At 55.5% G+C, this 21,334-nt stretch overlaps 10 protein-coding genes across 10 annotated transcripts; 5 read left to right on the top strand and 5 right to left on the bottom strand.

Moving 5' to 3' along the window:
- Positions 1 to 246: 246 nt before the first annotated feature.
- Positions 247 to 798, bottom strand: ndk1 (nucleoside diphosphate kinase Ndk1; the record flags this gene model as incomplete). The annotated part of the gene is made up of 3 exons (XM_064807083.1): positions 247 to 378; positions 451 to 581; positions 642 to 798. 3 exons carry the CDS (start codon positions 796 to 798, stop codon positions 247 to 249), a joined length of 420 nt encoding a protein of 139 aa, XP_064654899.1.
- Positions 799 to 1,232: 434 nt separating this feature from the next.
- ROT2 (glucosidase II) lies at positions 1,233 to 4,244 on the top strand (the record flags this gene model as incomplete). Its single annotated transcript, XM_064807082.1, has 2 exons — positions 1,233 to 1,317; positions 1,384 to 4,244. The coding sequence occupies 2 exons, from the start codon at positions 1,233 to 1,235 to the stop codon at positions 4,242 to 4,244; spliced, it is 2,946 nt and encodes a 981-aa protein (XP_064654898.1).
- A 1,144-nt stretch (positions 4,245 to 5,388) lies between these two features.
- Positions 5,389 to 5,718, top strand: LTR77_009855 (uncharacterized protein; the record flags this gene model as incomplete). Its single annotated transcript, XM_064807081.1, has 1 exon — positions 5,389 to 5,718. One exon carries the CDS (start codon positions 5,389 to 5,391, stop codon positions 5,716 to 5,718), a length of 330 nt encoding a protein of 109 aa, XP_064654897.1.
- Positions 5,719 to 6,722: 1,004 nt separating this feature from the next.
- Positions 6,723 to 7,962, top strand: LTR77_009854 (uncharacterized protein; the record flags this gene model as incomplete). Its single annotated transcript, XM_064807080.1, has 2 exons — positions 6,723 to 6,908; positions 6,970 to 7,962. The coding sequence occupies 2 exons, from the start codon at positions 6,723 to 6,725 to the stop codon at positions 7,960 to 7,962; spliced, it is 1,179 nt and encodes a 392-aa protein (XP_064654896.1).
- Positions 7,963 to 8,006: 44 nt separating this feature from the next.
- LTR77_009853 (uncharacterized protein) lies at positions 8,007 to 9,479 on the bottom strand (the record flags this gene model as incomplete). Its single annotated transcript, XM_064807079.1, has 1 exon — positions 8,007 to 9,479. The coding sequence occupies one exon, from the start codon at positions 9,477 to 9,479 to the stop codon at positions 8,007 to 8,009; it is 1,473 nt and encodes a 490-aa protein (XP_064654895.1).
- A 540-nt stretch (positions 9,480 to 10,019) lies between these two features.
- On the bottom strand, positions 10,020 to 10,393 carry LTR77_009852 (uncharacterized protein; the record flags this gene model as incomplete). Its single annotated transcript, XM_064807078.1, is given in 2 exon segments — positions 10,020 to 10,138; positions 10,150 to 10,393. 2 exon segments carry the CDS (start codon positions 10,391 to 10,393, stop codon positions 10,020 to 10,022), a joined length of 363 nt encoding a protein of 120 aa, XP_064654894.1.
- A 577-nt stretch (positions 10,394 to 10,970) lies between these two features.
- CYS17 (Cysteine synthase 1) lies at positions 10,971 to 12,202 on the bottom strand (the record flags this gene model as incomplete). The annotated part of the gene is made up of 2 exons (XM_064807077.1): positions 10,971 to 11,968; positions 12,040 to 12,202. The coding sequence occupies 2 exons, from the start codon at positions 12,200 to 12,202 to the stop codon at positions 10,971 to 10,973; spliced, it is 1,161 nt and encodes a 386-aa protein (XP_064654893.1).
- Positions 12,203 to 12,592: 390 nt separating this feature from the next.
- Positions 12,593 to 13,934, bottom strand: LTR77_009850 (uncharacterized protein; the record flags this gene model as incomplete). Its single annotated transcript, XM_064807076.1, has 3 exons — positions 12,593 to 12,758; positions 12,817 to 13,550; positions 13,683 to 13,934. 3 exons carry the CDS (start codon positions 13,932 to 13,934, stop codon positions 12,593 to 12,595), a joined length of 1,152 nt encoding a protein of 383 aa, XP_064654892.1.
- A 1,536-nt stretch (positions 13,935 to 15,470) lies between these two features.
- YCG1 (chromosome condensation complex Condensin, subunit G) lies at positions 15,471 to 18,879 on the top strand (the record flags this gene model as incomplete). The annotated part of the gene is made up of 2 exons (XM_064807075.1): positions 15,471 to 17,606; positions 17,659 to 18,879. The coding sequence occupies 2 exons, from the start codon at positions 15,471 to 15,473 to the stop codon at positions 18,877 to 18,879; spliced, it is 3,357 nt and encodes a 1,118-aa protein (XP_064654891.1).
- Positions 18,880 to 19,191: 312 nt separating this feature from the next.
- On the top strand, positions 19,192 to 21,323 carry LTR77_009848 (uncharacterized protein; the record flags this gene model as incomplete). Its single annotated transcript, XM_064807074.1, has 3 exons — positions 19,192 to 20,016; positions 20,069 to 20,404; positions 20,451 to 21,323. The coding sequence occupies 3 exons, from the start codon at positions 19,192 to 19,194 to the stop codon at positions 21,321 to 21,323; spliced, it is 2,034 nt and encodes a 677-aa protein (XP_064654890.1).
- Between the last annotated feature and the right edge of the window lie 11 nt (positions 21,324 to 21,334).

The raw sequence follows: 21,334 nt of genomic DNA, 5'->3' as shown, positions 1-21,334 counted from the left end.
TATACTCCGCTTGGAGTCTGGCTCTGACTGTGTATCAACCGTATCGGATTGCAGGGCACGGAGATGGAAAGCGGTGAAATGGAGTCCATGCAATCTTTGTGGTCTATTCATGTGTCTGCTCCTGATCCTGCGCATACCATATGCACTCATCATAGCTCATGCTGGTCTTTCAACTCTCCCATCATCAATCCATCTCATGCATCACGCCCCCACGTCTTCAGGTGTTGTTGTGTGTGAAAAAGGCATCTATTTCTCGTAGATCCACCCCTCTTGCGCGCTCTTCCAGCTCTGCACCTCCTTCTCGTCGAACCAGAGGGCAATCTCCTTCTTCGCGCTCTCGACGCCGTCGCTGCCGTGGCAGACGTTGCGGCCGACGTCCTGTTTTTCACCCCGTCATCAGCATACACACACGACTTCAGAAGGAGTAGGTTTGGAGGGGGAAGGACGTACAATAGCGAAATCCCCACGAATGGTGCCGGGCTGCGAGGCCAACGGGTTCGTGGCACCGAGCAGCATACGCCCGGTCTTGACGACTTCCTTGCCCTCCCAGACCATGGCGCAGACGGGGCCGGATGCCATGTCTAATCCCCCCCACTATATCAGCAAACGCCCTCAATCCTCAATGACGGTGTGGCACTTACAGGACACCAAGCCCTTGAAGAACGGCTTATCGCTCAAGTCGGCGTAGTGCTTCTCGAGGTGCTCTTTGCTGGCGGTCATGAGCTTGATGGCGACGAGCTTGTAGCCGCGGCGCTCGAAGCGCTGGATGATTTCGCCGATGAGGCCGCGCTGTTGCATCGTCCGTGTCAGTTATTGCTGTTCGAGGAGGGAACGGGACGGGGTACCTGGACGCCGTCGGGCTTGATTGCGATGAAGCTGCTCTCCCAATAGACATCAGTATCCCCTCTTTAGTTCACCGCTCAAGCCATTGGGTGGAAGGTGAGGCATACGTTTGCTCCATGTTGACTTCTTGTCCGGCGACGATTTGACTTCTTTTCGAGAGTATTGCTCGATCCTTGATTCCCACTTTGTCAAAGATGTTGGACATTCAAGAGGTGAGGTACATGCAGAGAAACCTGGAACACTTCAATGTTTTCGAGAGAGTGGGGCTGCTTGGCGGGAATCACATGCAAGAGATGTGATAAGATTAGATCTGAGGAAGTAGACACTTTTGGGCTGTTGACATTGGCGAGCGCAGAAGAGAGGGATATATGAAGGGTTGAGACGTCGTGATGAATTGGATCAATGGTTTGGGCAGAGGCTGGAAGGCCTTGGTTGCGGTCGCGTGTGTGCTCTGTTTGCTTGTTACGCCGGCTGGTGAGTCGACCATCCATATTACAACCAATAGGTCCTGGAAACAGCTCCATTGACTTCTCCACGCAGTAACGGTCAAGCACGAGAACTTCAAGACCTGCGACCAGTCCGGCTTCTGCAGACGGAACAGAGCATACGCAGACACCGCGCTGTCAAACTCGAAATGGCAGTCTCCTTACACACTAGACTCATCTACGGTCAAGTTCGACAAAGGCATTTTGACTGGCGTTGTGGACAAAAAGATCACAAACACAGACCAGACAGTCCGATTACCTTTGAAGGTCACCTTCCATGAGTCAGGAACGGCACGTGTAACGATTGACGAAGAGAAGCGCCAGAAGGGCGAGATCGAGCTTCGACATGACAGCAAAGCGCGGAAAGAACGGTATAATGAAGCTGAGAAATGGGCGATTGTTGGCGGGACTGTTGTCAGTACTGGCGCCGCTCTGAATAAAGATGCTGAGAAGGGGTCTACAAGGGTCATGTATGGGCCCGGAAGCAAGTTCGAGGCCATCATTCAACATGCACCGTTCGGAGTCCAGTTCAAGAGGGACGGAGAGACGCAGATCAAGCTCAATGATCGCGGTCTGATGAACATGGAGCACTGGCGGCCCAAAGTCGACAAGCCAGAGACCGAGCAGAAGGAGGGCGAGGAAGCTGTGGTTGCTGAATCGGACAACATCGCTGAAGATGAGAGCACTTGGTGGGATGAGTCCTTTGGCGGCAACACCGACAGCAAACCTCGTGGACCGGAGGCTGTGGCTATGGATATCGAGTTCCCTGCCTATCAGTATGTCTACGGTGCTGCTTCACACGCCGGACCACTCGCATTGAAGGAGACAAGGGGTGGGGATGGCAAGTATTCGGACCCGTACAGGTTGTACAACAGCGATGTGTTTGAGTATGAGATGGACAGTCCGATGACGCTGTATGGTGCTATTCCGTTCATGCAGGCGCAGAAGAAGGATTCGGCGGTCGGTGTCTTCTGGCTGAACGCTGCGGAAACGTGGATCGATATTACCAAATCAACGTCGTCTGCGAACCCGCTCAGTCTGGGCATTGGGGGGACGACCAGCACGGATACCCACTGGATCAGCGAGAGTGGCTTGCTGGACCTTTTCATCTTCCTGGGACCGACACCGCAAGATGTTATTGGAGCGTATGGCGAGCTTACGGGATATACGCAGCTACCACAACAGTTCTCCATCGCGCATCACCAATGCCGCTGGAACTATGTGACCGACGAGGATGTCAAAGACGTGGATCGCAAGTTCGACAAGAGCAAGATCCCGTACGATGTCATTTGGCTCGACATCGAGTACACGGACGGCAAGAAGTACTTCACTTGGGATCCAATGACTTTCCCGGACCCCATCAACATGCAAAAGCAGCTCGACGAGCACCAACGCAAGCTTGTGGCAATCATCGACCCGCATATCAAGAATGAGGGCGGCTACTCCGTCGTTGACGAGCTGAAGTCGAAGGATCTAGCGATCAAGAACAAGGACGGCAACATCTACGAAGGCTGGTGCTGGCCTGGCAGCAGTCACTGGATCGACTGCTTCAACCCCAAGGCCCGTGAATGGTGGAAGACGCTCTTCCGCTACGACAAGTTCAAGGGCACAGCAAAGAACATGTTCATCTGGAACGACATGAACGAGCCCTCAGTCTTCAACGGGCCCGAGACCACCGCACCCAAAGACCTCCTCCACCACGGCAACTGGGAGCACCGCGACCTGCACAACATCAACGGCATGACCTTCGTCAACGCCACCTACGACGCCATCCTCTCCCGCGACAAGGACGAAGACAAACACCCCATCCGCCCCTTCGTCCTCACCCGCTCCTTCTACGCCGGCAGCCAGCGCTTGGGCGCTATGTGGACCGGCGACAACCAGGCCGCCTGGCCGCATCTCGAAGCCAGCATCCCCATGGTCCTCAGCATGGGCATCTCGGGCTTTCCCTTCGCCGGCGCAGACGTGGGCGGCTTCTTCGGCAACCCGAGCAAAGAGCTGCTTGCACGTTGGTATCAGGCGGGAGCTTTCTACCCTTTTTTCCGCGCGCATGCGCACATTGACACGCGGAGAAGAGAGCCCTACCTCGCTGGTGAGCCATATACGCAGATCATCTCGCAAGCGCTGCGGTTGAGATATAGCTTGCTACCAGCCTGGTACACCGCCTTCCATGAAGCCAGCACGACGGGCGCCCCCATCGTCCGTCCGAACTACTACGTCCACCCATCGGATGAGAAGGGTTTCGCAATCGACGACCAGCTGTACCTCGGCAGCACTGGACTCCTCGCCAAACCCGTCACGAAGGAAGGGCAGGAGAGTCAAGACATCTATCTAGCAGACAAGGAGAAGTATTTCGACTACTTTGACTTCTGGCAGTACGAGGGACCGGGGACTGTTAGTGTTGCTGCGCCGTTGGATACGATTCCTCTGCTCATGCAGGGTGGGAATATCATCCCGCGCCGCGAGCGGCCGAGGAGGAGTTCGGGGTTGATGAAGTATGATCCGATCACTCTCGTCGTTGTTCTCGGCAACTCTGGCGATGCCGAAGGCACTTTATACCTCGACGACGGCGAAAGCTACGAATACCAGAGTGGAGCCTACATCCACCGCCGCTTCAAGTACTCCACATCCACCTCTTCTCTCACTAGCGAGGATGTTTCTTCGCCAGGGAAGAAGACAAAAGAGTACCTCAAGCTCATGGAGAAGGTGAGGGTGGAGCGGATCGTCGTTGTCAACGCGCCGGAGGGCTGGAGCGGGAAGAAGGAGGTTGAGGTTGCAGAGGAGGGCGGGGCGAAGAGTGGGAAGAGTGGGAAGGCGGAGTTGGAGTGGCATGGGAAGGTGGAGGGGAAGGCTGCTTGGGCGGTGGTGAGGGATCCCGGGGTGCGGGTTGGTGAGGGGTGGAAGATCCAATTTTGAGCTGGCGTCGTTAGCAGCATGTTAGCATGTACCGTGTAGATAGAGCGGCATAGATTTGGAATCTCTGGCTAAGGTACAGTAGCGGGACAACGCATTCACAACTTTACCGCCTGGTTTTCGCCGAAAGTCCCATGGATCCTTTGTTCGAACGCATTCGGTCGTCACTCTGCATGACATGACATTTGCATGCAGCATGAATACAAATCTCCCGAGCTCATATCGCTAACTGCCCAAGGCGGCTTAGTGTTGGAATAATCCCTGCTGTCAACAACGTCTTCGCTTTCGACAACACTTCCCTTCTGAAGAACGATTGTCTTGAATCATGACAGATCCTGACTACTTATTGAGAGGCTGTCAAATATCAGCACGTCACACGATCCATATTCATAGTTTATCATCGGATCCGGCTGTTGTTATCCCGCGATTAAGACAATCCAAATCACAGCAAATCAAGCTTGCGCATCTACATGTATTTGGAAGCATGGCTGCCCCCACAAGCCCATGCGTGCCATATGCTTCCCCCTTCGCTTCACGGATTGAATGCGACGTGGATTCGACACTTGCCAGCGGACTTGACGGGGATGTATTTGGAAATCTACGAATTCGGCCGTCGAATCATTCTTCACGCTGCCTCCTATGGATGGGTCTCTGGCAACGGACCAGGACTTTGGGGGCCGTCATGATGCATGATGGAGGTAGGCCAAAGCCTACACGAGCCGTGAGGCGGTCTTGGGCGTGGTTGAAGCATGGACTTGAGAGGTGAGGAAGTGGACCGTCCGTGAGTGAATCCATCTGCGCCTGCTATCGCGAATGCGCGGGTCAACAAGCCGTGTCTGCGTCAGGAAGGCTGCTCGTCCCAAAGCTCAGTGCCATGCAGGAAATGAGGAGGAGGCAGAAAGGTGAGGAATCGTTCGCCTTCGTTTTCAGACACGACGCCTCTTCTATGCGGTTTTGCTAAGTAGGTCGAAGCCTTTTCGATTCACTTTTGAGATTGTGTTTGGAATTGTAGGAGGCGTGATTTGGAAAGAGAGAACTATCGGTCGTATTGGAAAGCGAGAGGAGGATCTTGTGTATAAGTACATCTCACTCGAGCACTGCCCCCTCGGCGGGTCCGAAGAGTCAAGACGATCGGAACGCGGACACCATGCCTTCTGGTCTGCAGAAGACGACGCGCAGCAAGACGAAGCGAACGAATGTTAAGAGCGGCAAGCCTGAGTCTTCGACGACATCTTCCTCAACACGCTCGGCTTGTCAACACCAGTATCTGGACTCGGGAGAGCAGACGGCCATCGAGAGCTGGAACAACACCGTACCGCAGAAGGCAATGAAGGCGAACGAGATGCCGGATGAGCGGGACCCGGTGATACAGGCGTATCTGGAGGCGAAGCTGTCGCTGTTCCAGAAGGCTGCGGTCAATAATGGCGCCTATCGCAGAAGTCAGAGTGCGAGTACTGTTGGGTCTGGGAAGTCATGATGGCAGGATGATGTCTTCTGATCTACGGTCACATTGCCGACGATGATGAGAAGTGCTTGTGAAGGCATACAGGTTTGACGTGGATGTTTAAGTGGTAAGCACATTGACTTGCTTATGACTGGCTCAGAAGTTGATGCGATCATCCAGACGTTCCGGTATGTCGGTATGCCGTGACGGGCATACGACTATAGTTTGATTGTCGGACAAACTTCCGTCACAAACTATACACCAACTCTGATTGTCGCGCTAGACTACAGCTTAGGTGTCTTCGAGGACAGTCGTATACTGTACTCTGATCGATGCGACACCGACACGTCCTAACAACAGTCACGAGATGCGTCAAGACTGTCGGCTACGAATAGGGCCACAAATCTTCTCCGAAGCAGGTTGTTGGTGCTCTTGCAAAAGCAGTTGGGTTGATGCAAACCGTGTGAGGAAGAGGCTGGCAGGTGATACTGATAAGCGGACTCTGTTGCCTGTTTGCTACACGGTGAGCACCTGAAGGGCCGGGTCATATGAGGTGCCGGTCAGACCCAACGCAAACTCGATTCAAAACACCACAGGGGCAGCATTGATCTATTCTAGACTCGATGATTGATCCGTCGGAGTGAAGCATGATACCATCGACTCTCCCCACCACACCGAACAAAGGACAGACTCCCAACGCCGAACCACAGTTCACAAAAACCTTACCGCCTACTCCGAAACACCAGACTACAGTACAAAAGGCCCAGATGATACCTCCACACGCAGACCGTGGTACTTAGTCCACACCTCACTGGCAGATCCATTGTCCGGCTTACAATCTCCGCCATCACCATATGTGCTCACCATGGCTCGTCTTGGGCGCGACCAAGGTGGACTGCTAGATGCTACCGAAGACTGCGATCCGGGAGTTTGGGCGCAGCCATGATGCTTTCAATGCTTAAAGAGATGCAGCGACCTCACTCTGCTTCGATGTCGTTGCCGTCTTGCTTCTGAAGCCTTTTGCATTTTCTGGCAGTATGGAATTGGGATCAAGAGACGCATCAACCCCAACGATAGCACAAAACGACATAGGCTGGCAAGCACTCGCCCCCGCCCTCGCCTGCACCCTCCTCGCAACTCTCGTCGTAGCAGCACGCTGGTACACCCGCTGCAGAATCGCCAAATGCACCGGCCCCGATGACTGGATCATCTTGCTCTCCCTCGTCCGTCCCCCCTCAACCCCATCAACAACGCCTCCGCTAGCCCACTAACGCCAGGCTGCAGATCTTGTCCATCGCAATGACCGCCCTCATAGGCGCCGAAGTCCACTCCGGTGTCGGGCGGTACGACGCCGACGTCCCTGCCACCACGGTCGCGAAGCTGGTGGTCGCGACGAACGATCTGTGGATTTTGGTGGTTAATGTCACCAAAGCGTCCATTCTCACGCAATACCTACGCATCTTCAGCAGCCGGGTGATAAGGATGTGTTGCATCATCCTGCTGCTGTGTCTCTTGCCGGCGGTCGCTTGGGGCGTGTTCGGCGGCACGTTCCTGTGCAGTCCGGTAGCGAAGCTGTGGGATCCGAGCATGGAGGGGAGTTGTATGAGCGCTGTGGATTACTGGTACTCCGTGGCTGGGATAGACATCGGGCTGGACTTCCTCATCCTGCTCCTACCGCTCCCCGCTATCGTACGGCTGCGCCTACCACGCAAGCAGAAACTCGGCTTAGTCCTGGTGTTCCTGCTGGGCTTCTTCGTGTGCGTCGTCAGCGTGGTGCGTGTCTGCACCGTCCTGGTCTCCTCGCTGAAGGGGGACTACGTGGCTTCGGGCGTCTGGGCAATCGTGTGGTCGGCGGTGGAGGCGAATGTGGGGATCGTGTGTGCGTCGTTGTTGGCGCTGAAGCCGCTGGTGGTGAGGTGGTGGCCGGGGGTGTGGGTGGAGGAGGAGGTGCCGAAACATTGTTTGCGGTTGCCGAGGGTTGAGACGGAGGTGGGGGAGGAGGAGAAGGAGATGGTGGCGGAGGATACGAGGGCGACGAGCATGCCTGTGTCGCCGAGTAAGGGGAGCCAGAGCTGGAGTCGGAGGGACACGGTAAAGACAATGTCGTCGAATGGCTCCGTCAGCTCGCCGTGGAGTGCTAAAGTTGGAGGGTGTCCTATCGAGGCTGGAAGAAGGGAGGGACTAAGTTTGTTCGATGTGCTGCACGAAGAGGCAAGCTTGGCTCGTATACCGTCAAGGCCGGAACGGAGTAAGATGCATATGCATAGATGGGAGTAGCAATCTCTTCGTACAGCTTCCGTCCTTCCATTTGGCCCATGTCCTCATCCATAAGGACTCCTCCCCCCCTCCGCCGCCCGTCCCGCCCTCTTAACCAACCAATCCTCTCCCTTCATCCACCCAATAACCCACCCCGGCACACCCTTGCCCTTCGCCATGCCCACACCACCTCGCTTCCCTATTGGCACGAACCACGACTCCTTTTCCTCCTTGACAAACACCTCATCCTCCAACGCATCGATCTCCGCCTGATTCCCACCATAAGGACTCGCAAGTCTGTACTCATGCGCCAGCAAATCGTTTCCGAGATTCTGCATCAGGGCTGGGATAGCGGAGTAGACGTCTTGGAGGTTGTTGCGACTATAGACTGCGCAGTCGCCGATGGCGTAGACGCGAGGGCCTGCTTGCCCTTCATCTAGACGGAGGGTGGAGGGGTTCGTGAGGACGTTGCCGTGGGCGTCTTTGAGGTTGGTGGAGAGGAAAGCGGTATTGGGTGTCACGCCGGTGCAGGGGATGTAGAGATCTGCGAGGAGGGAGGAGCCGGTGCTGAGTTCGAGGCGGGTTGGTGCGGTTGGGTTGGAGGGATGTTTGGCGGCGAGCACGCGGGTGGAGTGGAGGGGTTCGACGCCTAGTTTGCCAAGTTGGCGTGCGGCTTTGGCGCTGATGGCCTGATTGGGCTGGGTCGGGAGGCAACGGTCGGAGCCGGTGATGAGGAGGATGCGTTTGGGATTCTTGATGCGCCGGCGTTTCGGTAAGGAGTGTTTGTGGTAGTTGAGATATGCGGCGAGCTGGCCGGCTGTTTCGACTCCTGAACATCCACCTCCTGCCACCACGATTGTTTCGGCTGCTTCTACTCGAGCATGGAAGTCGTTCAATGCGCCAAGCGTATTGAGGTGCGGCCCATGAAGGCTGAGTAGATCGCTGTGTGCTGAGCTGCCTGTGGCTATGATGAGGGCATGGTAGCCGAGCGTCTGCACTTTCAGGTCCGTCGGAACGGTTGAGAATTGCACTGCGCTTTTCCGCTTGTTGATCTGACCCGCCCTCTTCTGCGCAGTACTGCCAATGAGCTCGATCGTAACCGTCCGAGCGCTCGTGTCCAGCGCAACAGCCTCGCCTTGGATGATGCTTGTCTTGTGCGCGCGGTGCCGATGTAGCGCTTGCTCAAGAGGTATGAAGAGCTTGTCGCCTTCAACGAGCTCAGGAGAGACCAACACGCGAGGTCCAGCGACGTTCCAGTAGAGGTGCGTGCTCGGGCTGACGATGATGAGCCGGTAGTTCGGGGCACTGGAGGTGATGCGAAGCTGGTTGATGGTGTGGTCGAGGAAGTGGTGCGCGACAGCCAGTCCAGCGTATGATGCGCCCAGGATGACAATGTTCAGAGGCTCTGCGCCCAGCCCAGTTGGTACCTTCGAAATGCGTGCATGGCCGGAAGACTTGCGCGGTGTCGCGTTCGTGGGCGGATGATTGTTCAGAGCGTCTTTCAGCGTTTGCTCTTGCTGGCTGTACCGCTTAGCCATGTCTATCGAATGGCAACGTCGTGGTGTATACTTGCGACCTCTAGGCGGAACATCTCTCTTCCGTGTGAGGCTCAAGCTCTGGTGGCGCATTTGTATCTGAAAGTGGTACGAAAACAATGGCAAACATTGTGAGGAAGAAAGGAGAGATGACTGGTTCAAGGAATGCGGGAGAGAAAATCGTGGTACCCCCTTGCATCGAGAGAAACAGTCTGGCCAAATGGTGGATCGCTGCTGTTGTCATGATGGACATGCACGCTCTAAGCATAAGGTGTATTCCAGAAACACGCGCTCAAACCCAGGCGTAGCAATAAGTGGTATCGCAAATAACGCCGGTAGCTCCATGCTGAAAGCAACAATCGGGAAGAGACCTCGCGGTCGACGCACGTTCGTGAAGCACATTATCGAGCCTCAATGCCACGCTGGCAGGGTGCACTACAAGACAGGTCAGCCCACACAGTCTTATGCGAAGTATGTCGTTCGGTCAAGCATACAATACCCGTATCCCTCTCCTGAGCCGCACGCGCCTCACGCGCCTCAGCCTCACTCTTCTCCTTCTCCGGTGTTCTGACAGCCGGCGTCTGCGCGCGCGACGGCACACATGACGGCGTTGTGGAAGCAGGTGTCGAGGTCCCCGTCGAAGTTGGCGCAGACCTGCGGCCCTGGACCATACCCCCGAATATGCTCGCTAGCACTCTGTGCGGTGGAAGCGACAGAGGTGCTGGCAGCGATTGCGCCGCGGTTGTTGAAGGCGTTGAGCATCTTGCTGTTGTTGTTTGACTCTGTGCCTGCGCTTGGGCGGCTTGTTGTCGCAAAGTCTCCTCCTGCTTCTGCTGTTGTTCTAACTTTCGCGCGGCCTCGGCGACTGCGGCGCGCTCTTCGTAGTAATGCGCTGGGATGGTGTCGACGGGAAACATGGTGAAGTCGGATCGTGGTGCTTTCGTAGTAAACTGGTGAAATTGCTGCTGGAGGTAGAGGACGCGGCTATAACAAGAATCAGGACTGCAGGGCGAAAAGCGTCGCGTGCTTACCAACACTTTCCGAACGTGACCTCCCGAGTCGCACACCAGGGCTGTGCCTGAAATCAGGTTGGCCCGGTGCTGCGGATGGCTGATCGATCACTGTTCCCGGCGCCCGGTTTGCTGGCCTTCTGCTTGTCGTGCTGATTTCACAGGCGCGCGACTGCTGGCGTACCTTGGTCAGTCGCGGCCTCGGAGAAAGATTCTTAGACCGATAGCCTGCCGTGAGGTATGACTTGAGGGTGGTAGGTCTTGTCAGGAAGGATGAATAAGTGATTGAAGAATCAGAAAGTGGCATCTGGCCAGGGCGATCCCCGCTTCCCCGGACGATGGAAAATCAGGGTCGCGCTAGTCGATGTGTGGAAGGAGCTTAATTGTCTTCAAGATGTCTCCAGTTGACAAAGATTCTAATGGTGCAATGGACCTGTGAGAGGTGTAGTAGTAGATGTATAGTTTGTATGTGATGATCTCGACCCTACTCTAGCACAATATACTTCCTTAACCGATCCGGCACTGCGTTCAGCAGACTCTTGCTCTCCAGCCACTTCTTGCTGAACAGCCTCTCGGCATACCGATACGCACCATCGCACAGGATCGTGACAACGGTATGCCCCGGACCAAGCTTCTCCGCGACCTCCTTCGCAGCAACGACGTTCAAGCAGCTGCTTGCGCCAAGGTACAGTCCTTCCTCGTCGAGACACCGGTACACCATCTCGATCGACTTCTCGTCTGCGATCATGAGTGCGCCGTCCAGGAGGTCGATGTCAGGCTTCAGATTGTCCGTTATCCGTCCTTGGCCGATGCCTTCGGTGATGGAGGAGCCTTTGCGCTCGGTCATCTTGCCGCCCGAGGAGACGTAGGTGTAGACGATCGAGCCGGGAGGGTCTGCAACGTAGCATTTCACTCTGCCTTCGCTTGCCGTCTTCAAGTATCTGGTAACGCCTGCAATCGTCCCAGCTGTACCCGACCCGCAAGTGAATGCATCAAGCTTCCCCTGCGTCTGTGCCCAGATCTCTGGCCCAGTCGTCTCGATGTGTGCCTGTCGGTTTGCAGTGTTGTCGAACTGATTCGTCCAGACGGCATTGTCCATCGCCTCCGCATGTCGCTTGGCCTGGTGGTTGTAGTTCTCCGGGTTCTCGAACGCCACAGCAGGCACTGGGTATACTTCTGCCCCCAGCAGTCGCAGCAGATCGATCTTGCCCTGTGACTGAGTGTTCGGCATGTAGATGACCAGCTTGTAGCCTTTACTCCTGCACACATGCGCGAGACCAATGCCTGTATTGCCGGCTGTGCCCTCGACTACCGTGCCGCCGGCTCTTAGAAGGCCCCTCTCTTCCGCATCCTTCACAACGTACAGCGCCGCTCGGTCCTTGACACTGCCGCCAGGGTTTTGGAATTCTGCTTTTCCAAGAATCTCACAGCCGGTCTCTTCGGAGAGCTTCTTCATGCGGATCAAGGGCGTGTTGCCGATTGCTGTTGCAACGAAGCTATGCGATCAGTCAATGTCGCTGAGCCGGTGCGTAGGGATGGATGAATGCGCGTACCTGAAACGAAGCCATCCTGTGCTATCCGTTGCGCCTTCGAGATTTCCACGCCATGAGGGTTCATTGCTTCGACGGCGGATGACGAGAACGTCGAGGCTGATCGGAGGGCGGAGTTGTAGATGGCAGGTTTATACGCGACCCGCAGCGCCTGACGAGCGAGCATTGGTGCGAACGGCAGTATGGTCGAATAGGCAGTTACAACTTTAGTGCTCGAGTTCGAGCCCTGCGGTTTTGCCTCGATGCTCGATCATCGGTCGAACAAGCTTTTCGAATACGCGCTAATCGGATAGACCCGCTCGCAAGGCCAGCATGAGGATGGAGGATGGAGGATGGAGGATGGACTACCTCGATGGCGGTCAAGAACGGCTTGGGTTATTGGGAAGAGTAGCGTAGAAGAGAAGAGTGACTGGACCAAGTTCAATATTGAAAGACAGGACACTCGTTGTGCCTTTCAAGTAGATGTGAATCTTGCTGCTCAGGCTGTATACATATGCTCTCGTCCTTCTCACTGCCTCATGACCTCGGAAGGATGTCGCCTCTCGTGCTCCACTAACTACATGCGGTAGGAACTGCCTAGCTGAGCATGCTGTCGGACGGCGGTGCGTGACCAGCTGGTCAAAAGGTCCGAGATGGCTCTGATCGTTGAGATCTGTGGGCCAGAGCCTGACATGACGAGATCTTCTGCCGCTTCGCTGGCACCATCGGCGGCACTGAGAAGGCTGATGGCCGGCATATGCGGCATTCCAGATTTCGAGAGTATGCCGACCAGGCACTCACTGTTCCGCAAACAGACCAAGGCCCAGATTGTCATCCATATGCTGTTCCCAATCATCGCTCTCACTGCTTTCCATCGCCCGACGCGTCGGCAGCGGCCGAAAAACCAATTCTCGCACCGCTTCGATGCGGCTCTCCGACTTTGGTGTGCCGTCCGGATGATCCAGCTTCTTGAGCATCACTGCCAGCATCAGCTGCAGCGTGTAGTGCGCGTCATTGCCGGCGCAGTGGAGCGATCCGGGCCGGAACGGAAGGTCGTGGGCGAGGATCAGCTTGCCCAGTTTCAGCAAGCCAGCAACAGGAGAAAGGAGCAGTCCCACGTCAACGGTACCAATCACGTTTGGCAGCGACTCTATCGCCGACCCATACCTGCCCATCATACAAACTTCGGTAGTCCATAGAGTATGTCCCACCAGGATGATGTTGGGGTGTGAGTTCAACAGGTTGTAGAGAACCTGTGGTAGCATTTCGGTGGTAATCCTGGTTGTCGGGGAGAAAAGAGAGTGCCGGCGGTAGCTCGTAAAGGCATAGTTCTCATCGTGGACGGTCAGTCTTTCTTGGTCGTTGAAGATCTGCTGAGTGTCGAGAGAGGAGATGCCAAGTGCGTTGATACCAGCAGTCATGTTGCCTTCGATGTCAATGGAGACGAGTAAATACTCTCTCGACGGTGGTAAGCCGGTGCTAAGAGCGGACGCCAGGTCTTCCAGACACTGTAGCCCACGATGTAGATACGGGGCCTAAAGAGACAGATAGAGGGATCAGCAGGTGTTGTAGAGTCTTGTCCCGTAAAAAGAAAGCACTCAAAAAAAATAAAAAAAAATCACCAAACACTCGATGGAAAAGCCCTCCCGCCGGTCGCATCGACTTACCTGGCGTTCTCTGTGCATCATTATGCGTGTCAGCTTGGCCTGCCACGCTGTGAAGCATGCCATCCCATCAGCCAGGAACGTCTCTTGCCACTCTTCTCTGATCCGTCTCAGCCGAGCACGGTAAGCATGGTAGAATGCATTGAAATCGTTGTTGTATGCGGCCTGAATGAGAGGCTCTTCATAGTTGTCATCTTCTTCCAGTACCAGGCCCTGTCGATACGCCGGCCAAGCACGGTAGATGACATTTGTCATCGTGTGAGCAGAATCTGCCGGATGCCTGATTGTTTGAGTGTCGCTGGAGCAGTGTGTAGCAGGGCGCATCAGGTGTGGGGTGTGATAATGAGGGTGAGACTGCAGCGTGTGGCGTGCTGTGTGGAATGGTGAGGATCGCAGAACCGAGTTCGTCAGGTGGTGATTGAGTGGTGATCGGCAGTGTAGCAGGATATCTCGGATACGGTAGTGAAGATCGCGAAGCACAAGCAAGGATGTCGCGAGCCTGTGAGGTCGTTTTTGTAGGAACTTCTAGGCTGCTGAGAAGGCTGTTTGAACTCAAATGAAGTGTGGAGCGCCCGCAGGCCAATCGACTATATGATTAGGGTCAGCACCCTTCGCTGGATCTCAGCTGATTACGATATCGGCTGTGCTGGCTTGAGGGGTCCTTTAACGCACTGTCGTGTAGGTCGGGTGTTTGCCCTCGCTGCGCGATAGAGGTGTAAGGCAGTGATTGGCGGCTGGCCGTTGGCACGAGAGAGAAAGGGGTAATCTCGCGGAAATCCTTAGAAGGAGATATGTGTTCAACAGAATAGACAGCTTTCATCAATCACATGCAACAAAGTCCAAGTGACTCGCAAGTTTGATCAAACAGGTGGCTTGGCCGAGTGGCCAAGGCGCTAGGGTGTCGTACATGGGGCTCATAGGTCTTCTCTCGTTGGCCTGTGAGCTTCAGCATTCTTTAGAATACCTCTCCTAGTAGGTTTCCTGCATGGGGTGAGTACAGTCGCCTCAGCGTTGCATAATATAACAGACTCACGATGAATTCAGTTCGAATCCCGTAGCCACCAATATCTCTTTTTTTGCCCTCTCTCTTCGCCAGATGCTTCAAGGACAGACTCGCCGATGCCGATGGCTCCGGGTCCAGTCGAATTTGACCTTGATTCGTGGCGACTGTTTCGACTCAATTGCAGCCGATGCTTCGGGATGACAAAGCAACGCTCGCTTCGTCGTCGGTAGATTGACGTACGCGCCTTCCCTGCCCCTCAGGTGCGTCTGAGTACTGAGCGCTGTTCACCCAGTGCTTGCGCTCGGGCTGAGGAGAAGCAGGTGGGTCACTCAGCTGCGCAGCTGCTCGGAAGCACTCTTACGGCAACACTCAGACGCCTCTCCAAGCGGCTTTTGAGTGGAATTGATCCGGCCGTGGTTTTCTTGATGGGTGCTCTCGTTGAATCTGCTTCACGGTAGGCTCAAGTGCCGCTATGTTTTTGGCATGGACCAAGGCTTTGGCGTGCACCTCAGCAACATAAATGACATGCAGACTCGGCACCAGCGCCAACATCAGCGCAACAAAGAGACGCCAATGGTTGAAAAAGGAAGGAGTGGGTGGTCAGTCAAAATAGTGGAGGGAAGGAGCGAACGAGGTGAAGTCGAAACTGCTCAAGGACTAGTCATGCACGATGCGGCAGTGGCCGCCAGTTGTTGACAGCTACGTCAGCAAGTCAACAGTCAACATCTTGACTTTTCAATGTACACGCAACTCCCGGACCAAACCACCTTCATTGTACCATACAAACAATGCCCGGCCGTGTCGCACGAGCAGGTCGCTCCTCCGCCAACAGCACAGTCTCGCGTAAAACCTCGACACAACAACTCAAGTCGGCCGGCCGCAACAGCTCTCCAACAACAGATGTACCAGACGAAGGCGCCAACACGAGCCTACGACGCGCCATATGCACCGTCTTCGGCGACGCACAGAGGTCCACTGCCGGACACCGAAAGCTGGTGATCAGCCTGCGCAAGATCCAGGAGCAATGCGCCTACGAGCCAGTGAGCTTGACCAAAGCAAAACACCAGGAGGACTTTGAAGAGGAAGACTTCAACAGCGAGGTGGTGCGATGTGTTCTGCGTATCTTGCCCGTACGCAAAGCAGAGCCTGCGGGAGACAGAGTGGTGCGCTTTCTGGGCACATTCTTGAACTCTGCTGGCGGCAAGGACAACCAGATCGCGAGCCAGAGCGATCCTGACAGCGCAAGCCTGCCAGAGACGCCGACATCAAGGCTGGTCTCGCAGATACTCAACACCCTTCTTCAGCTGCTCACGACCAAGGACAAGGTGATAAGGTTCCGGGCGACGCAAATCACAAGCCATATCATCAACAGTCTGGACACACTGGACGACACGCTATTCCACCAATTAAGATACGCGTTGCTGAAGCGGATACACGACAAGGAGTCAATGGTGAGGCTGCAGGCAGTCTATGGGCTAGGTCGGCTTGCAGCAGAAGTGGAAGATGAGGACAAGGGCGAAGACTCCGATTCTGAGGACGACGTGGGAAGAGGCGTTTTGGAGAAACTGTTGGTGGTGCTGCAGAATGACCCTGCTGCAGAGGTGAGGCGGAACCTGCTCCTCAACCTACCTCTGACGAAGGAGGTTTTGCCATATCTTCTCGAACGAGCGCGCGATTCAGACGGTGCAACGCGACGAGCGTTGTATGCGCGGTTATTACCAGCCCTCGGGGACTTTAGACATCTGAGCTTGACGCATCGCGAGAAGCTGTTGAGATGGGGATTACGTGATCGTGACGAGAGCGTGCGAAAGGCGACCGCCCGTCTCTTCCACGAGCGGTGGATCGAAGACTGTGCTGCGCTACCGGCTGCGCAGGCCGCTGAGGAGACAGAGGGCGAGGGCGAAGGTGCACAGAAGCCTACCAACCAAGCTGCAGACCCTTCTCTTGATGCTCTGCTGGAACTACTTGAGCGTATCGATGTCGTCAACTCAGGCACAGAAGGCGGCATTGCTCTGACCGCTATGGGCGAGTTTTGGGACGGTCGACCAGACTACGTCGAGTACGTTTCCTTCCCCGACACCTTCTGGGAAGACCTCAATCCTGAGCTTGCTTTCGTTGCACGTACCTTCAACGGCTTCTGCCGCTTCAGTAAAGACCCTCAGTATGCCGGACACCGCAACTTAAATACACTGGTCGAAGAGAAACTGCCCGAGGTCACCAAATTTGGCTACTTCCTGGAGCGCGAACTGAACAAACTTGTCGAGACCATGCACGCCGCAGCAACTGGCGAAGATGAGGATGCAGAGGAGGATGCAGCGCAGAAGGAGTTCATCGTGGAGCAACTGCTGCACATGGCTCTGACGTTCGACTACTCAGACGAAGTGGGCCGACGCAAAATGTTCGGCCTCATGCGTGAAGCACTCGCCTTACCCGACTTGCCAGAAGAATCAACAAGGCTGGTGGCGGAAGTCTTGCGCCTTGTGTGCGGCGAAGATGCAAAAGGCGAGCGCGAGTTCTGTGGGATTGTGCTGGAAGCTATCGCCGAAGTCCATGATACTATCCTGGGCGAGGACGAAGAGACAGCGCAAGACACCTCAAGCGTGGACGAGTCTTTCCATTCCGCTACGGAGTACGCCGAAGATGAAAACGGCGATACTGTCGCCAAGTCGAAGTCCAAGAAGAAGAGCGGCGAAGAGCTGAGTCCAGAGGAGGCTGAGGAGAAGGCGGTCAAGGAGATCATGGTCAATATGAAGTGCTTGCACATCGCCCTGTGTATGCTGCAGAATGTCGGGTGTGACCTAGAGCAGAACACGCACCTTGTGATGATGCTTAACAATCTCATAGTTCCTGCCGTGAGGAGCCAAGAGGCGCCCATTCGGGAGAGAGGTCTGTTGTGTTTGGGCTTGTGCTGTCTGCTTGGAAGGGTGAGTCGCGATTGATACTTTTGCCATTCTGACCGTACTGACACATCAGCAGAACCTCGCAGAGGAGAACCTCACCCTCTTCCTCCACTGCTTCACCAAAGGTCACCCAGCCCTCCAAACCATCGCCCTTCAAATCATCGCCGACATCCTCATCACTCACCCAACTCTCCTCGCCGAACCCAACATCGACGCTAGCACAACCACCGAGCAGCCCGAAACCAACCCCCTCCTCAAACCCGTCCTCAAAGTCTTCTCCAAATCTCTCAAATCCGACGACCCTTCCGTCCAATCCACCGGCGCCACTGCCCTCTCCAAAACAATGCTCAGTCGACTCATTACGGACGCTGACCTCTTGAAACAACTCGTCGTGGCTTACTTCGACCCTGACACCAGCACCAACGCCCAGCTGAACCAGAGTCTGAGCTACTTCTTACCAGTATACTGCCATAGCCGCGCCGAGAACGCGCATCGCATGGTCCGCATCGCACCTTCTGTAATCGCCAAGCTCGTCGTGATCCGTGAAAACCTGCTCGACGAGGCGGATATCGACGACGATAGCAGCGAGGGGATGGTCAAGCTAGGCACTGTCGGTCAAATGCTACTCGACTGGACGGACCCGCGCAAAATCGTCGGGTTCGCCGAAGCAGCTGGCACGACCGCTACCGCCGACGGAGCGGGTGAGACGCAGTATCTCCTCGTCGAACGCCTCCTCGATCGCATGAACTCGAATCAAGTCTCCAAGGACGAGAAGAAAGTCCTGTTCTCCATTATAGGCAAAGTACATCTGCCAAACGGCGCATGCTCGCCAGACTTGTTGAAGGAGTGTTGCTCCGAGGTCGCGGTTGCTTATGAGCAGGGTCTGGCGACGGATGTGACGTCGAGGAATGTGCTGAAGAAGTTGCAGAATCTGCTGATGGAACAAATGAACTCTGTCATGGCGGCGGAGCGAGGTGGTGGTGGGGCGGAGGAGACGGTTTTGGAGACGACTGAGCTGCCTGTCGATGCTGGTGCTGAGCCTACTGAGCCGGAGCTTGAGGAGACGGAAGGCGACATCATGGCCGGGTTCAAGGAAGGCGAGACGGCGGCGGCGGAGGAGGTGGATGATGAAAGCGATGTTACAGAGGTGCAGAAGACGTTACGGGATACCACGCTTGGAGCTACGGGTTTTGGGCAGACGACTATTGGGGCGCCGGATGCGGAGGGGACGAGGGTGGTGTTGGGGGATGGGGATACGGAGATGATGGATGTGGATGATGAGTATACGGAGGTGTAGTTGGAATAGTTGTGTTCTTGTGTATCTCGTAGCTTGGGTTCTTCGAGGAGAGAACCATTCAATGCACCGCAATGAAAGTCACGAAGTCTCGCCAGCCTAGTTGGAGTACTGAGGACGTCTGCCGGCCAAAACAGCAGATATGGCGCATGGGTGTATATGGCGACATGCCTTCTGCATTCTCGACTGCGTCTGGTAGTTGAAAGCCTTGCTGTCAGCTCGACGACGTTCTAGACCCCCGTCCCGTCTTCCAGAAACGCGAACAATCGGACCCGAAACACCGCCACTTCGCATCAACTCTCTCTAGGGCCGGGTATGTCTACTGCCACGCCAGCAAAACCCGGAACAGCGTGTCTCGGCTGCCGTCGTCGAAAGCTGAAATGCACGCGTGAAGAAGGCGGCTGCACCAACTGCATGAAAAGTCACTTGCCATGTGTCTATCCTGTGCCGGAAACTGGTGTGAAGCGGAAACGGGGTCCTTATAAGAAGGACGGGAAGGCGAGGGAGAGGCATCTCGAGGAGCTGGTCCGGTATCTGGGGCCCAAGGACGATGCTGGGGCGGATCGAAGTGAGCGTGTGAATCGTGCTGCTTCATCAGAGGAGCCAACACCTTCTGGTCGGGAAGTACTCGGGAGCATTCAGTCGAGACGAGATGCTGCCGGGCATGCCAACAAGTCGGAGGATCTGGTCAAAGACGCTCTGGTGGCGTTGACCGGGTCTCATGTCTCCAACAACGAGGCAGAGGACAAGGAGGCCTACCCTCTCCAAAGGAACCCACCGTCCGCGGTCCAACCAGGAGGTATCGCGCAACACCCAACCGCAAGGAGGATCTTTGTGTACTGGAATATTTACGTTACTCGCGTGGATCCGATGCTGAAGATCATTCATTGTCCTTCCTTCGGCAAGACCCTGTTCACGGCTACGGAGGACCTTCGGGCTGCGGGCTCTGTGACGGAGTCGTTGCTGTTTGCTATCTACCACGCAGCTGTGTCGACATGCACGGCACGGGAGGCTCGTAAGCGGTTCGGCGAGGAGAGGAGCGCTCTGCTCCAGCGGTATGGACGGGTTGTTGAATCGACCTTGGCTGATAACTATGGTACGCCGGTACTCGAGTCGCTGCAAGCTTTGGTGATATACATAGTAGGTTACGTTACCCGCTTGAATCCAGAGCATGCTAACCGCTATCTACCAGATAGCAATGCGGCGCGATGACAGCTTGACGAATGTTCGAGCACTCTTCTCATTGGCAGTTCGCATGGCTCAGCTCATCAACCTTCACAAGGACCCAGGCCAGGACTACACGCCTTTCGAGACGGAGATGCGCCGAAGGCTCTGGTGGCACATCTGTGGTCTCGAGTCTGGAGGGGCTGAAGAAGGCGGGACGAGGCAGTCTAGTGTCATGGACGGCCGCAACGTCTCGATGCCAGCAAATTTGAACGACATCGATCTCGACCCGGAGGCAACGGACCGGCCTCAGCCTCGGACAGGAGTCACAGACATGACATGGGCGCTCCTACGATGGGAGGTCGTGCGGCTGACGCACGACATAAACGAAAGTCAAACGAGCCCACAAGACAGCCGAATCCAACGGCAACCAAGAAGCGATCAAGGCGGAGCAGAGGCAGATCTTGAACACTGCTCGGAAGAAGCTCGAAGATGACTTCGTCCGCCACCTCCACCCCTCGCGACCCATGGACTGGCTTTGTATCGCCTGGGTCGAAGGCATGCTAACGAAATGCCGCTCGATGATTGACTTTGCCATTGGGCAAGCGCCTCAAAAGGACCTATCGCCAGAAGACCGCTATAAGATGCTTCAAGCATCTGTCGACATCATCCGACTAACGCAGGCGGTGATAACCTACAAAGCTGTCGAGAAATGGTCCTGGTACTTTCGGGGCTGGATGCAGTGGCATGCAATCGGGACGCTGATTGCCGAGCTGGGGTATAGCAAGAATATGCAGTTTGTGAATAATGCTTGGGCGGTGCTGGATCCTATCCTGGCCGACTGGGAGAGGGTGTATGAGGCGAAGAGGGATGAGCCGGCTTGGGAGCATGTGAATACGCTTATCAGTCGCGCAAGGGAGAAGAGGCAGCAAGTTCCGGTGCAGCATGATAACGCACAACAATCGGCTTCAATCCTATCTGCGCCAGGACACACAGCGGTACCGACAGCTGTATTTTCGACATTGTGGCAGGACAACTGGGGTCAGCCTGACAATACTTCAGCTCCGCAGCAGAAGGCTTCTCATCCTCATGCGGGTCCTGCCTCCTCCGCACCACAATCAATGGGTTGTGCACCGATCATGCCGGGGCAAGACTGGGACTTTGGCTACATGGATGGCATGCCTGAGATAGACTTCTCGGCTTTCGAAGGCGTCTTTGGGGACACAGCGTGGGACTTCTCCAGCCCATCGACCGATTTCGGCTTAGGAAGCGCAGGCATATAGAAAATGCAGCT

Source organism: Saxophila tyrrhenica (genome assembly GCF_035928015.1).
Source record: "Saxophila tyrrhenica strain CCFEE 5935 chromosome Unknown scaffold_19, whole genome shotgun sequence".
NCBI classification, from domain to species: Eukaryota; Fungi; Ascomycota; class Dothideomycetes; order Mycosphaerellales; family Extremaceae; genus Saxophila; species Saxophila tyrrhenica.
This window is presented reverse-complemented; position numbering and strand designations above follow the sequence as displayed.